This window comes from Rosa chinensis, chromosome 4 (assembly GCF_002994745.2).
Source record: "Rosa chinensis cultivar Old Blush chromosome 4, RchiOBHm-V2, whole genome shotgun sequence".
NCBI classification, from domain to species: Eukaryota; Viridiplantae; Streptophyta; class Magnoliopsida; order Rosales; family Rosaceae; genus Rosa; species Rosa chinensis.
The window spans coordinates 25,154,141-25,167,036 of NC_037091.1; the positions used below are offsets into that span (position 1 = coordinate 25,154,141).

Sequence of the window (12,896 nt, forward strand, 5' to 3'; positions counted from 1 at the left end):
TGACCGGATACTCCACATCGAGAACATACATCTTTGTGCTCAGACTCCATTGATTGAGGGGCTCTTAAGGATGGCTCTTAGTGTTGGTGGCGCCACCAACATGGCCAGAGGCGTTGCGTCCCTCTCTCTTTCCACGTTAACCTCTTCTGTTCCGTGTTCGCCTATTTTGGCGGTTACCTTCCTTAATAGAGCGATTATATGGACCAGAACGTCCAGAAGTATTCCTAAGATTAGAGTTTCGCTCTTGGCGCCCTCTCTTAGGGGTGCAACTATAATTGGACTCCGGAATATGCTTTGTTTTCACAGATCTCGAATTATAGTTCTTCACAAGGATGTTGTCATGCTTTTCAGCGACATTCATAGCTTCAATGAGCTTATGAAACCTTGTGGTCCGTCCTGCTGTAACATCGATTTGATAGTTCTTAGCAACCATTAATGCAGAGACGGAGAAGGTAGAGAGTTCTCTCAATCAACATCGCATATGTGATATCTTTTCCACAGAAATCCATTAAGGATTTAATGTGAAGTGCTTCTGAGTTGTAGTCAGCAACTGACTTGAAATCATAGAAGCAGAGGTTATGCCATCTCACTTCTAGTTCGGGAAGCAGGGAGTCACGGACGCTGCAAAATCTTTCTTCGAGTGAGACCCACAGCTTACTGGGGTCTTCTTCATTCATATACTCGTACTGGAGCAAATCATTCATATGATTAGTCATTAGGATGATGACTTTCGCCTTATTTGCCTCTAAGGCTGCTCTATTTACTTCCAAAGCTTGAGCTTGCTTAACAGTTAGCACGTCCAGGCTAGCTCGAGAATTGTACCCAGGATTCCATCGACCTTGAGATGCTGGCGGACATCATGAACCCACTTGTGATATCCAGAGCTAGTTGTTCCCAATGGAGCGAAGTCCAGTCTGTTCAGGTTACTCATCCTGAAAGAGAACAAGAAATTAGGGTTAGTTTCGAAGCGTAAAAGGCTACCACGAAAACATATAAAATTTCTTAGCGTAGTCGCTTCAAAGAAATTAGGGATTCTGAGCGTAGTCGCTTCCAAGAAATCCGATTCCAAGAGGAATTGGATTAGATCGAAACAATGATGTGTTTGTGGTTGATCATAACATCTCAACAAACTCTTAAGTTTGGAGGACTCTACAAGCTCCAAGCTTGGAGTGAGCACGAACCCTCACATTTCGGCTTTTGGTCTTCCCTATGGAATAGAAATAGGGATAGAAAAAGGGAGGTTGCAAGTCATCGAGAAAAAAACAGAAAAACTCAAAACAGAAACTTTTAGTAAAAATTACCTCGAAATAGGTTGTCGAAAAATTTGGCCGGAAAAAGTAGCCGGAGCTGACATGGCAGTGGACGGTGCTGACGTGGCAATGTGTCACGGTGTTGACGTGGCTGTGGGTCACTGGCTGACTTGGCAGTGGGTCATGAAGCTGACATGGCAGTGGGTTGCGTCAATGGGCCTGCTGGCTCTCTTTTTTTTTCTTTTCTTTTTCTACCAATTTGGGCTTCTGGGCTACGGGCCTCAGCAGTTCAATGGTTCAGCTACTATTTTCAGCCTGTTCAAATCCTTTAAGGGCGGTTTCGGGAAAAAAAAATTTTGATTCCCGAATCCTGGGATTAAGATGCTATCGCTGACAAAATTTGGTAGCAACTGGAGGTCCGGATGTTGGTGAACTGGTGAAATATTTGCTGCGGGTCGTCTGGAGATTCCGATGGCCAGTTTGGTAGGTTTCCGACCGGTTCTGGTTGTTTTGCCGCCGGTTATGGACTCCTGGGGTGGAGGGGCTTCAAGGTGTGTGGCGGGGGTCGAAAAGTTTTCAAGGTTTTGTATTCGGATTTAGGGTTTTGGCTATTAGGTTTTAGAGTTAGGGGGTCGTGCTGATAACGTGTTTAAGGAAAACTGAAATTGTGAGAGAATTGAGTCGTACTTTCATTTATAATAGGAATCTCTTTATATAGAGGATTACTAGACATAGAATCAAAGTTATACAAGGAAAAATAATCTTACAATTAATCGGATATCTATGAATATCTCCGAGAATATCTCTAATTCAAAACCGTATTACAACTAGGTCAAATAACCTAGAGTTTGGATCAGACACATATTCTGGATTTACTTGAACAAATAATTAAAAAAACTTTAATTATTTCTGAATATGAATTGTATTTGGACGAATTTTGTGTGAGTAAACCAGGGATTCGATTTATTTTGGATTTGTGTTTGAGGTAATTTTGGAAATGATTTGACTTTTCTTGGTGTTCAGGTGATTTTGACAGGTGAAATCAGGGATTCGGATTGGATGAATTTGACTAGTAGAGTCAGAAATTCTGTTTGGGACTTGCGGTTGCATCTAGTGGGTCGTTAGACTGCCCAAATACCCTTGAAAATGGATCAAACCGCTGTAGTTCAATGGCTTTGGGATTTTCGGTTTTGTACCAAAAAAAATATTTATTCAACGGATATATATTTTTGAACACGTCGAATACACATTCTTTTTTGGATACTCTATTTTAGTATAACGTCTAGTGATTTGATTTGGGCACCCAAAATGCCAAGGTTCGCGGTGGGCCTCAACATTTGGAATGGGCTTTATGTTCCCTTTCTCCTTTTGTTTGTTGGGCTTGTTCTCTTTCCAGTTTCTTCTTCTTCTTCTTCTTCTTTTTTGTTTTTTTTTTGTTTGTAATCTTGTGTTTGTTGAATAAAAAAAATTATTTTTATCACCAACAAAAAGAATTTGCACTTTGAATATCATATTCTTAAATTTTCTAATAAAACGTTGTCGCCTTCTCTAAAAACACCATATTTAAGGTGAACTAAATAACGTAGAAGTGATATACTTAACTGAGAACTAACTAAACTAAGACTTTAGTAACCACAACAAGTGATTCATTGGATGCACTGGATCCAGCAGAACGTTGAAGATGTGAAACCCTCACGTTAGAGGTGGAATGGACTGCTAAGCATGAGCCAAACACGTTTAAAAGCCGTCTGGCACTGCCCAAGCCCATTAGTGGCCCGGCACTATCCGAGCACGTTAGAATAACAGGTTGGGTTGGGCCTAGGAATATTGGCTCATTGGCCCATCCCGGCACAGCCCGAGTATGACCTATTGTAGGCCGGCCTGTTACAAACATAAAATTTCATTTTGTTTTTAAAAATATTAACAACTTATAATGATGAGATTTGAATATTAGACATTTTTATTCAAAATCTCATGACAATTCCAAAAAAAAATTATTTCATTAATGTTGTCAAATAGTGAAATAAAACATTATATCCTTATTTTGACACAAGTATTTTTTCTAAATATTAAATATATGTCTATTAATAAAGACTAATCTCACAATAATATAACTATAGATAAATATATATATATATATATATGATACTAAATCTTCATTTTATTAATAAAGATTAATCTCACAATAATATACTAAAAAAAATATATTTTTGAGTTTTTTTTTTCTTTCTACTTACAGTAGAATATAAAAAATTATTAGAAAACTAATATTTTTTTTTAAATGTAGAAAACTAACCTTAAAAAGCTAAGATTAAGAAAAATGTTGTATAACTTTATTTATTTTAATTTTCTAAATAGTTAAATAAAATTAATTTTTATTTACTTAAATTAAAATTTTAAAATCTTACTTTATAATGGGTAGGCACAAACATGACCCATTTATTGACCCGGCACGAGCACGGTCTGGCACGATATAAGCTCGGGCTATGGGCCAGACCGGGCTTAATGTTTAAGTAAATGGACCGACACGACCCCGACATGATAATAAATGGGCCGACTCGAACACTGCACGAAGCATGACTAAGCCCGCTTAAAATGGGTCGGGTCGGGCTAGGCCTACCCGTTTGCAACATCTATCCCACATCCTGCGTTCGAAAGTTGGGTTTGTATTTAGTGTTATTTATTGAATTATAAATGTGGCCAGCAGAGGAGCTGCAATGCCATGTTGGCCATTCGGGCCCCTAGCGGTTTAATCTTTAGATCTAGGAAGCTTTTGGGATACCGCGAACAATCAGAAACGAATGTGTAAAAAAATATTTATAAAAAAAAAAAGACTTTAGTCAACTATAGAAATCGATTGATTTAAGCATGATATGATTAAATGGGTCAGCTAAGAGTTACCATGTATCGAAGATGAAATAAGAATTGTCACTACAGAAACACATTGTTGGGTTTCCAACCCATGAATCTTTCCTAAGACAATTGTCTTAGAGTATGAGAATTGTTTACCCAGTAACTTTTGGATTCCTACTGATGAATGGAGTTCCAGTAAGGAAAGAAGATCCTTATTGATGTAGGATTGTCTGTAATCCTTGTTGATTACAGAGAAAGAGAAGGCATAATTGCCTACCACCAATAGGAATAGATATCCTAATCAGTGAAGAAAGCTAATATCCTTATGGCTATACAAGGAGGGGTTCTGCTCTTGGTTTTAGATCACAGAGACGGAGAGCAAAATGTGTTCCATTCTCGAATTTAGAGAGTGAGAGAGGGCAAAGAAGAGAGAGATAGGAAGAGAAGAAAGAGTCCTTGTCTTCTTATTCTTTCTGGTAGGGCTATCACTCGGTCGGTTCGAATCGGTTATAGGTATTACCAACTTCAAAACTGAGCTACCAATTACCAACCAAAATTTTTTGTTTTTAATTGTATCTATCAAATTCGATATTTCGGTTTTCGGTATTACCAACTTTAGAACAACTAATTATTTATAATATAAATTAGAATGAACAAAACTAGGTTTTTGAATTTTATAGTCATAAACTTTGTATTCATCTACTAATTATAGCTTTCTTTTGTGTATATGACATCAAGTTTTAGCAATTTTCAATAAAACTGGATTATTTAACCATCTTTGACTAGGTTACTTAAAATGCATTTACTATTAATGTAGTATATGTAGTAATGTTCATACTATTGTAAAAGTTTTTATGTTTAATTATTTCTTAGTATACATGTATGTGTATTGAAAACTATAGTTTATAAATCTAATATTTAGATAATCGGTAGATTCGGTATTTACCAACACCAAACCAACTTTTTCGGTAATTTTCGATTTCTGTTTTATCGGTCTAAGTTACCAAAAAATCGGTTTACCGAACCTAAAACATCGGTTGGTATTTGATCGGTTTGGTAATTACCAAACCAAGTGGCAGCCCTACTTTCTGGTTGTTCATTAGGTCTGTTTGAGGCTTGGTATGATTGTGTACCCATTATAAATATAGTGGAATAACAATCTGCTCGGTGGACATAGGCAAAAGTTTTGCTAGACCACCTTAGATGCCGTGTTCTTGTGCTCGTATCTTTGTGGTTGTTTATCTTGGTGTAGCGTGCTTATTTGTGTTTTCGACTTCACATATTGACCGATTCACAACACGACACAACACAATCCACTACCCCAGATATAGACATACTATTGAATCAAATCCATAACTGATGTGAACAATATTAGTGACCACATGTTACAAAAATTTTCTTCCACCAAGTTGTATCGGTTGTCTACCTAGATAGAAAGTTGTTAATTACGACATCAATTGGGGATTCAAATAGCGCACTTCGGACTCGTTGCATTAAGGCCCCTTTGGGAATTGCTTCGTTTTAAAAAAAAAAATTCAGCTTCTGTCTAAAATTTTAGATTTTATTGTATTTGGTAAATAAATAAAAAGCAGCTTTAATCGAAAATTATAAGTCACTGGCAGCAGATTTTAGAAGCAACCCAAAGGTTGCTTTTAGAAGCTGCTTTCAATTAAGGGTTTCGTTGAAGTTATTTTATGTACTAACAATACTTTTAAAGTATTCTTTACCAAACATGAACCTATTTTAATTCACAAATGATTATTTTTACAACACAACAACATTTTTTTTTTAGGTCACAGAAATCTCAATCTAGCCCTAAATCACTATAAAAAGTAAATAGGTAAATAGGTGAGCTTGGTTGCCATCCTAGTTAGTAATTTTTCATATTATAAGCGAATAAAATACGGTACTTACGTTTTTTTCAAAAATACTTTCGTACTTCATATTTTTGAAAAGGACTCGTTAAATTTCCCATACTTTTGAAGCCAAAAGTATTATACACACTATACATGATTTTTACGTTTTTTTCCGTATTTTACACATATTATTGAACGAAAATGAATATTTTTAATTAAATTTTTAATTATTTAGTTAATTAAAAATATTTTGCCAAACTTTTCAACGAACTATTTGATCAAATGTCCGAATAATACACGTATGCATTTTTCACGTACTATACAGGTCCCGTTTTTTACTAACTACGGTTGCCATCTTCAAACTTGGCCCGCCTATGGATATCGTGTTTGGCACGCCTAAAAGGTATATAGGTAATCAATTTTATTATTTAATTTTCACTTTCACTTTCTCAATTGTCAACCGCCCCTCAGTCCCAGCCTTTCAGTTTCCCAAGTCCTACCACAATTTACCTTGCAATTTCCATACCATCTCTGAAATTCTAAGTGTCTGATGAATCTAATTCCAATTTGGGGCAAAAGATTAATAATTTACTGAAATAGATTATTGATATTGCTGGCTGTTTGATCACTTTGTCCGAAACTGTACTAATATGACTGAATTGAGACACAGGTGAGAGGTCCTAGGAATAGAAGAGAACACTGCAAACCTGCCCACAAAAGGTTTTTTCTTTTCTACCAAAATCTCCTTACATACTCCAATGCTTTAGGTACAGAAACTAAACCTGAAGGTTTTTAATAAATTGAGAGAAGCTAAAGTTGATGTATGCAATTTTAATCAACTTCGAAACACCACATTTGACCCAGAAAAGAGAAAACCTAACCAGCACAGTTTATGGCCAACCTCATACGACATTATGTTAGTACACAACCAAGCGTCTTCCAAATTCTAACCCTAGTCCAACTTCAATGTCACCCCCAAAGCCCACCCCGGGCAAAAACATAATGTCTATTTTGTACACTGTTGATTGTTAATATACGAGTTATTATAAAACTATAATACAAAATCAGATTTGATATCTAATCACCCACCTTCTATCCCACACCATTTTTCTTATCTTCCAATCAAAACTTGCATAACAAAAACACACCAAAAAAAGAACAATAGAACCTAATAATCCTAGGGAAGGTCTAGGGCAGCATGATAAATTTTAATGACAACCAAATAATATAGGTTACTTATTTATTTTGTTAACTAATTACTGTTCGGGTTCGAACAGCACAAAATAGTGACCAAGTATAGAAGTATTTGAATGATTCAAAAAGAAATTGTGTAACCTGGATTCCCCATCTCTCAGTGACGCCTCAAAAGATTTTCCAGGCCTTTGCACTTGATCTTTTCTCAGCAGCTACTTATAACCCATTTATGATAAATAGTAACCTAAAAACAAACCAATAATAGTTACATAAATACCTACCACTTAACCTCAAGTTTAATACGACATAATACACAAAAGAAAAATCAAATTCATTAACATATGCATAGGCCCAATTTAATAATTAGCTGCCCTGAAAATCTCAGGGCTGGCTCTATGATTACTGACGAGCAAGTGCTGAATCATATGCTCCTCCCCAAACAGCACTGCTCCCAGTGGTAGGGACAGTAGCACCACCAGAAGCAGTGCCAAGCAAGGGATTATATGCTGCTCCCCAGATAGCACCATCCCCAGCAGTTGGAATACCTGCAGCAGCATGCTGCTTGCTGCTGCTGCTGGCAAATTGAATTATTCCCTCTCCCAGTGGCCTATTACCCATTGAAACATAAGGCCTTCCATAACCATCAAAATACGCACTAGCACCTGGCATGGTAGCAGTGTAATAAGAATCTGGATTCATGTAACCGCCATTACGTGGATTTGGTGCTAAAATAAGTAGAAGGAGAATCAGTACTAAACTATCTAAAGAAAGCTTTAACTGATATTAGGAACCATAAAGACAGGCAGGGAACTTACCTTGTGCTCTCTTCTCTGCATTCAAGACCTCAGCACGCAACCTTTCTACTTCTCCTGCCATGCCCATTAGATTCTTCTCCATTGCTTTCATTTGCTCGACTTGTTCTATGTTTCTACCTTTTTCATATTCAAAAGTAGCACTGTTTTACACACGACGAATTGAGAGGATGAGCAGATCAAGTTAGAAGATTTATATAATAAAAAAACTCAAAATGAAACATGAATCTAACCCAAATGATACTGGGAATATGCATATATGGTGGAATCTCTAATGACTGAACAGATTGGAGATAAGTCATTGCGATTTGAATATGTGAATAATCCAGCATATGATTCTAATCAATCAAAGGGAACAAGCATGTATTAAGCTATGTTCACATATTTCCAGAAAGAGAGAACATAGAAAAGATATTTGCAACCTGTTATTCTCTAAGTTTATGAAGGTATCAATAAAAGTGAAGAACGATACTTTATATTTTACAGTTAGTTCTAAGCATCTCACTCATGTAATAGGCAAATAAACATGATAGTAGTTTTACAACTTCAGTGACTCACCGCAGCCTCTGGTGTTCTTGTCTCAAACTATCAAGTTCACCATGCAGATCTGGCAGTTTCTTAACCTCAATACAAGCTTTCTGTAACTCATCAGTGGCCTGTCGAATTTGAATTCTTAGCTCTTTCCGTGCTTCCACCAAGCTGTGTGCTTCCATGTGAGCCTTTTGCAATTCCTTCTTCACACCCTCACCGGCTGCAATTTCCTGTTCCTTTTTTACAATCTTATCAAGCAACGCTCGGATCTGGATGTCGCTCTCAGTCTGGATGCTTCTCATGTGCGCCTTGACTGTTTGAACTTCCTCCTCTGCAGCTACAAGCTCCCGCCTCAAATCCACCTCAGTAGCTGCCAGTCTGTGATTGTCTCCTGCAAGTTGTTTTATCTCTGCTGCTTGATATGCAATTTTGTTTTCCAGTAGTTCAGCACGGGGTACTGGCTCCAAAACTCGGTAGCCAGGAGCACGACCTAACCCAGGCAATGGCCCATGCCGCATCATCCCTGGAGACTGTATAGGGCGTCTGTCAAAGGATGGTAAAATATGTCGTCGCCCAGCCATTTTCCCCTAATATTCTCCTTCAAACGGTACAAACATCAATGGAAGTTCATTTAAACCCGAGTTGTAGCTACCTACATTTGAAATATAAGATAAAATCAAGTAATTATAAGCTTCAAGAAGAATAACAAAGGTGATCACCATAAATACAAGGAGATTAAAGCTGAAGTTCCAGGTCAACTGGTCAACTATAATGAAGCATTCATAGACCTCCAAGAAACCATTCCAAAGTTTTTGATATGCAAAACAATACCGAGAACAAGAGAAAAAAAAAAACACAATGGAAGAAGTAGAAAGAGTATCACAAATCCATAACTTCTCTTTCTGAAATAGATAACCAAGAAAATAATAACCAATCTGCAGTGTATCAACCAATAACGCAAGAATAGGAATTCAATTTCAACGGCGTATGGGAATTCAATCATACTAAGTGTAGAATTGAGTAGCATCAAAATTCATGAAATATAAACCAAAAGGAGAGGATTAGTGGTACTCACGATGAAATCAGACAAAGCAAAGAGAGTTGGGTATATGTTTGCTCTGCCAGATCGAAAGATGGTTCTCTGGCCTTGTGAGTGGGTGCTTGACCTCAACGACCTGGGTTTCTGTAAAGTCTATTGAACCAACTTATAATTAAAAGTAACCAAACATCGCCCCTTCTGTTCTGTTTCACCAATTCGGGACTCCTTTCTCTTTTTGTATTGTTTTGTGTTTTTTTCTTTTTCTTTCTTTTTTTTTTTTTTATCTTTTTGTAGGAATTTTTTTCCCACTTTACCCGATTAAAACATTCTCTCTTACTCAACACACTCTAAAGATGTCTTCCCTAATATTCTATTAAGGGTTTTTTTTTTTCCTTTTTTTATACCATTTTACCCTCACCTCTTTGTTACTTAGAGAGAGAGAAAAAAAAAAAATAAGAGACTTCGCCGGATTCCGATCACCGATGGCCGGATTCTGGCCACCAGACGCCGCCCGTTGGACTTTTCTGAAAACCTCACCAGAAAAGTCTATTGCCCCCAATAGTCTATTACCCTCTAATAGATGTCTATTGCCCTTCAAGACCTCAATAGAGGGGCAATAAACCTCTATTGCCCCCCAATAGACGTATATTGCCCCTTAATAGAACTTTCGGTGGTCGGAATGAGAACTAATCTTCCTAAAATTAGACAAATAAAACTTTGATTAAAAGAAAAAACGAAGAGATTATATCAATTCAAAACGTCTATTACCCTCCAACAAACGTCTATTGCCCCTCAATAGACATTCAATTTTTTTTTCTTTCCTTTCGGAGACTGTGCCAAACTCAAGCTGCTCACCTACAGACTATACAACTCCATATTCACCAATTATCACCAAATCGATTTCTCCTTAAATGTCACAAACACACCACCAAAAAATCACTGATAGAAGCATTTTAATCCGACATTTTAATATTTAACTCCTCATATTTTTTTTAGTTATTTCCTTTACTTAATCATTTTTAATTTAGTTTCTATTTTCTAGGTACATCGAAGAAAAGGGGTTAAAAAAAGAGCAGAAATGAGCGTAAATGAAGGATAAGTCATTTTAGAAACTTTCCTCTTTCATTTTAGGAAATATTTCCTATTTTGTTTTTGGGAACTTTTGTCCTTTGAACTTTCCTATTTCTGATTTTCTTCTTTTAAAGAGGGAATTTAGGAGTCCATCCCATTGAAAACTCTTGAGTGATGAAATCAAGGAAACTTGAAGGATAAGAAGACTTACATAAATAATGAGGAATTCAAAGAGTTTTCATTCACATAAATTCTTCTTATTTCATGGAGATAAAAGGGGAGTGTTTATATTCAATATTTATCCTAATTATCTTATTTCCTATTGATTATAACTCTAATTAATTTCTGATTTTTCTTGATTATAGGAGTTCGTTGTGTGCACAACTATTGGAAGAAGAAATTAATGCAATTCAAAGGAGAGAAAGGTGGAGTTTGCCATGCAAAATTCTAGGCAAGTTAAGAGGAAGGAATAAAATCAGAAAATACTAGAGAGGAATAAGGGATGTATCCGGTCACTATTCAAGGGAAAAGAGATCAGAAAATTCAAGATTTTGTCATGAGAAAATCAAGGAAATTTGGAGGAGAAATCACCTCTAAATGATTGGTCATGATTGCATCACAAGAGAGGAGGATTCCTCTATAAATAGCAGCCATTCTCAACACCACTTCACGCATGCACCAATTCTTTTATGGATTAAATACTTATTACTCCTCAAACTTTTCCTTGAAAAACAGTTTAGTTCCTCGCCTTTCAAATTAAACTGGATAGTCTTTATTCTCTCTTATTCTTACACAACAAGTCCACAACATGTCTAAAATGACTATTATACCCTTGAGATCCGTTTTTATTTTTTCTCTCTCTTCTTTAAATTTTCTCTCTTTTTTTTTTAATTTTTTTTTTCTTGTTCTCTCTCTCTCTCTCTGTCCAAGCTCGTATCTGACCTCGAGTTTATCCACTCGATCCACCGCACTCACTACCACTCTGCAGCGCTTTGTGGGCCCCCTCCACCTCTCATGGAAGCTCCGCTGCCACAATTCCATCTCCACCTCCGTCGTCGTCCCTACTAAGCTCAGCCACATTTCCTCCTCCTCATCCTCCACCACTCCCACCAATAAGCCCCGCCAGAACTGCAGCTTCCCAACCAAAAATGGCTCCGTGATGCCACGCCATCGGCCGCTAGAGCTCGACCTGGAGCTTCTGTCCCTGAAAAGCTCAAGTTCTACACCCCCCTCATGGACCTCCTCCCCTCCTCCTCCTCCTCCTCCTCCTCCTTTTTCGTCGCCGTCCAGTCCCCGATGCCCAACTTAACCACCAACTCAGGCTACGAGATCTCCATTCTTAACCGCCTCGTCAAGCGAGTCGCCTGGGCCTATCTCTAGCTCGTGTAACGTCCCATATCTCAATTTATCTGTTTACTAGTCATTTGGACAGTAAATGACAATTACTTTCACTTTTTACTTTGTTTCAATACTTTTAGTGGCCCTAAAAGTTAATTTTTTTGTTCAGGTCAAAGTTTGAGAAAATTTCCTTCTTGAAAGTTGTAGAGGACATTAAACCGAGCGTGTGCATATATGGTACGTAAAAATCGGAGTTCGTATACGAAAGTTATAAGCGAAAAACAGAAATTACTGTTCATGGTAGATTGGTATAAATTTTGAAAAGTTACTGTGGTCTGTAAGTTTTCATTTCTTCTTCTCTCTCCTTCCTCTCGTGTTCTCTCTCTCTCCTCGGCGCTCTCTGCAACTCCGACGTTCTCTCTCTTCCAGCCACCTGGTGGCGCAAGGCTAGTACCATTGGACTCGTCTCCTCCTCTTCTCGGCGCTGGCCGTGGATGCTCACTGCGGCTTGGCCAAAAAACGACGCATCGAGCCTTGAAAGTTTACTGTAGCAGTTTGAGTCAACGCTAGTTTCTTCCAATTCCAGCCACCCCAGACGATCAAGTTAGGTTCTTTGGAAGCGCCTTTTATAGCAATTTGACTCAAGAAGGAAGAATCGAAGGTTTGAAATTCTAGGTCACTATTCACGAATTGGGTTCAACCTTCTCCTTAATTTTAGAGGTACTTCTGCTCATTTACTGACTTTGTCACAGTTGAGAAAGTTGTTGGGTCTGTTGAGTAGGTGCTGCTACCAAAGTTTGGTGGCCATTGGAGCTGGTGGCGGTGGCGGCGGTGCGTAGCCCAGTTTTTTTAATTGTGATTTTTTTTAGCTAATTAAATGATATAATTGTTGTAGAGGTTGAATATGTGATTTTGGAGAAGTTTGACATAGATTGTGATTTTCCAAAGTTTG

General features: G+C 37.5%; 1 protein-coding gene across 6 annotated transcripts in view; it reads right to left on the reverse strand.

The window, feature by feature from the left end:
* Positions 1–9,737, reverse strand: part of LOC112197831 (protein FLX-like 4) — a 30,643-nt gene extending 20,906 nt beyond the window's left edge. The window contains exons 1-5 of one of the 6 annotated variants that reach the window (XR_005809824.1): positions 9,572–9,737; positions 8,524–9,148; positions 7,969–8,108; positions 7,561–7,878; positions 7,295–7,397 (exon numbers count right to left, since the gene is read on the reverse strand). Coding sequence is in view for 4 of the 6 variants with exons in the window: in XM_024338715.2 (XP_024194483.1) it covers positions 7,381–7,397; positions 7,561–7,878; positions 7,969–8,108; positions 8,524–9,077 (1,029 nt within the window). In the remaining 2 variants the exon portion in view is untranslated. Of the gene's footprint in view, positions 1–7,144; positions 7,398–7,560; positions 7,879–7,968; positions 8,109–8,523; positions 9,155–9,571 lie in introns of those variants that run through there. The other 5 variants (XR_005809825.1, XM_024338716.2, XM_024338715.2 and 2 more) reach the window with 5 other exon arrangements.
* Positions 9,738–12,896: the final 3,159 nt, after the last annotated feature.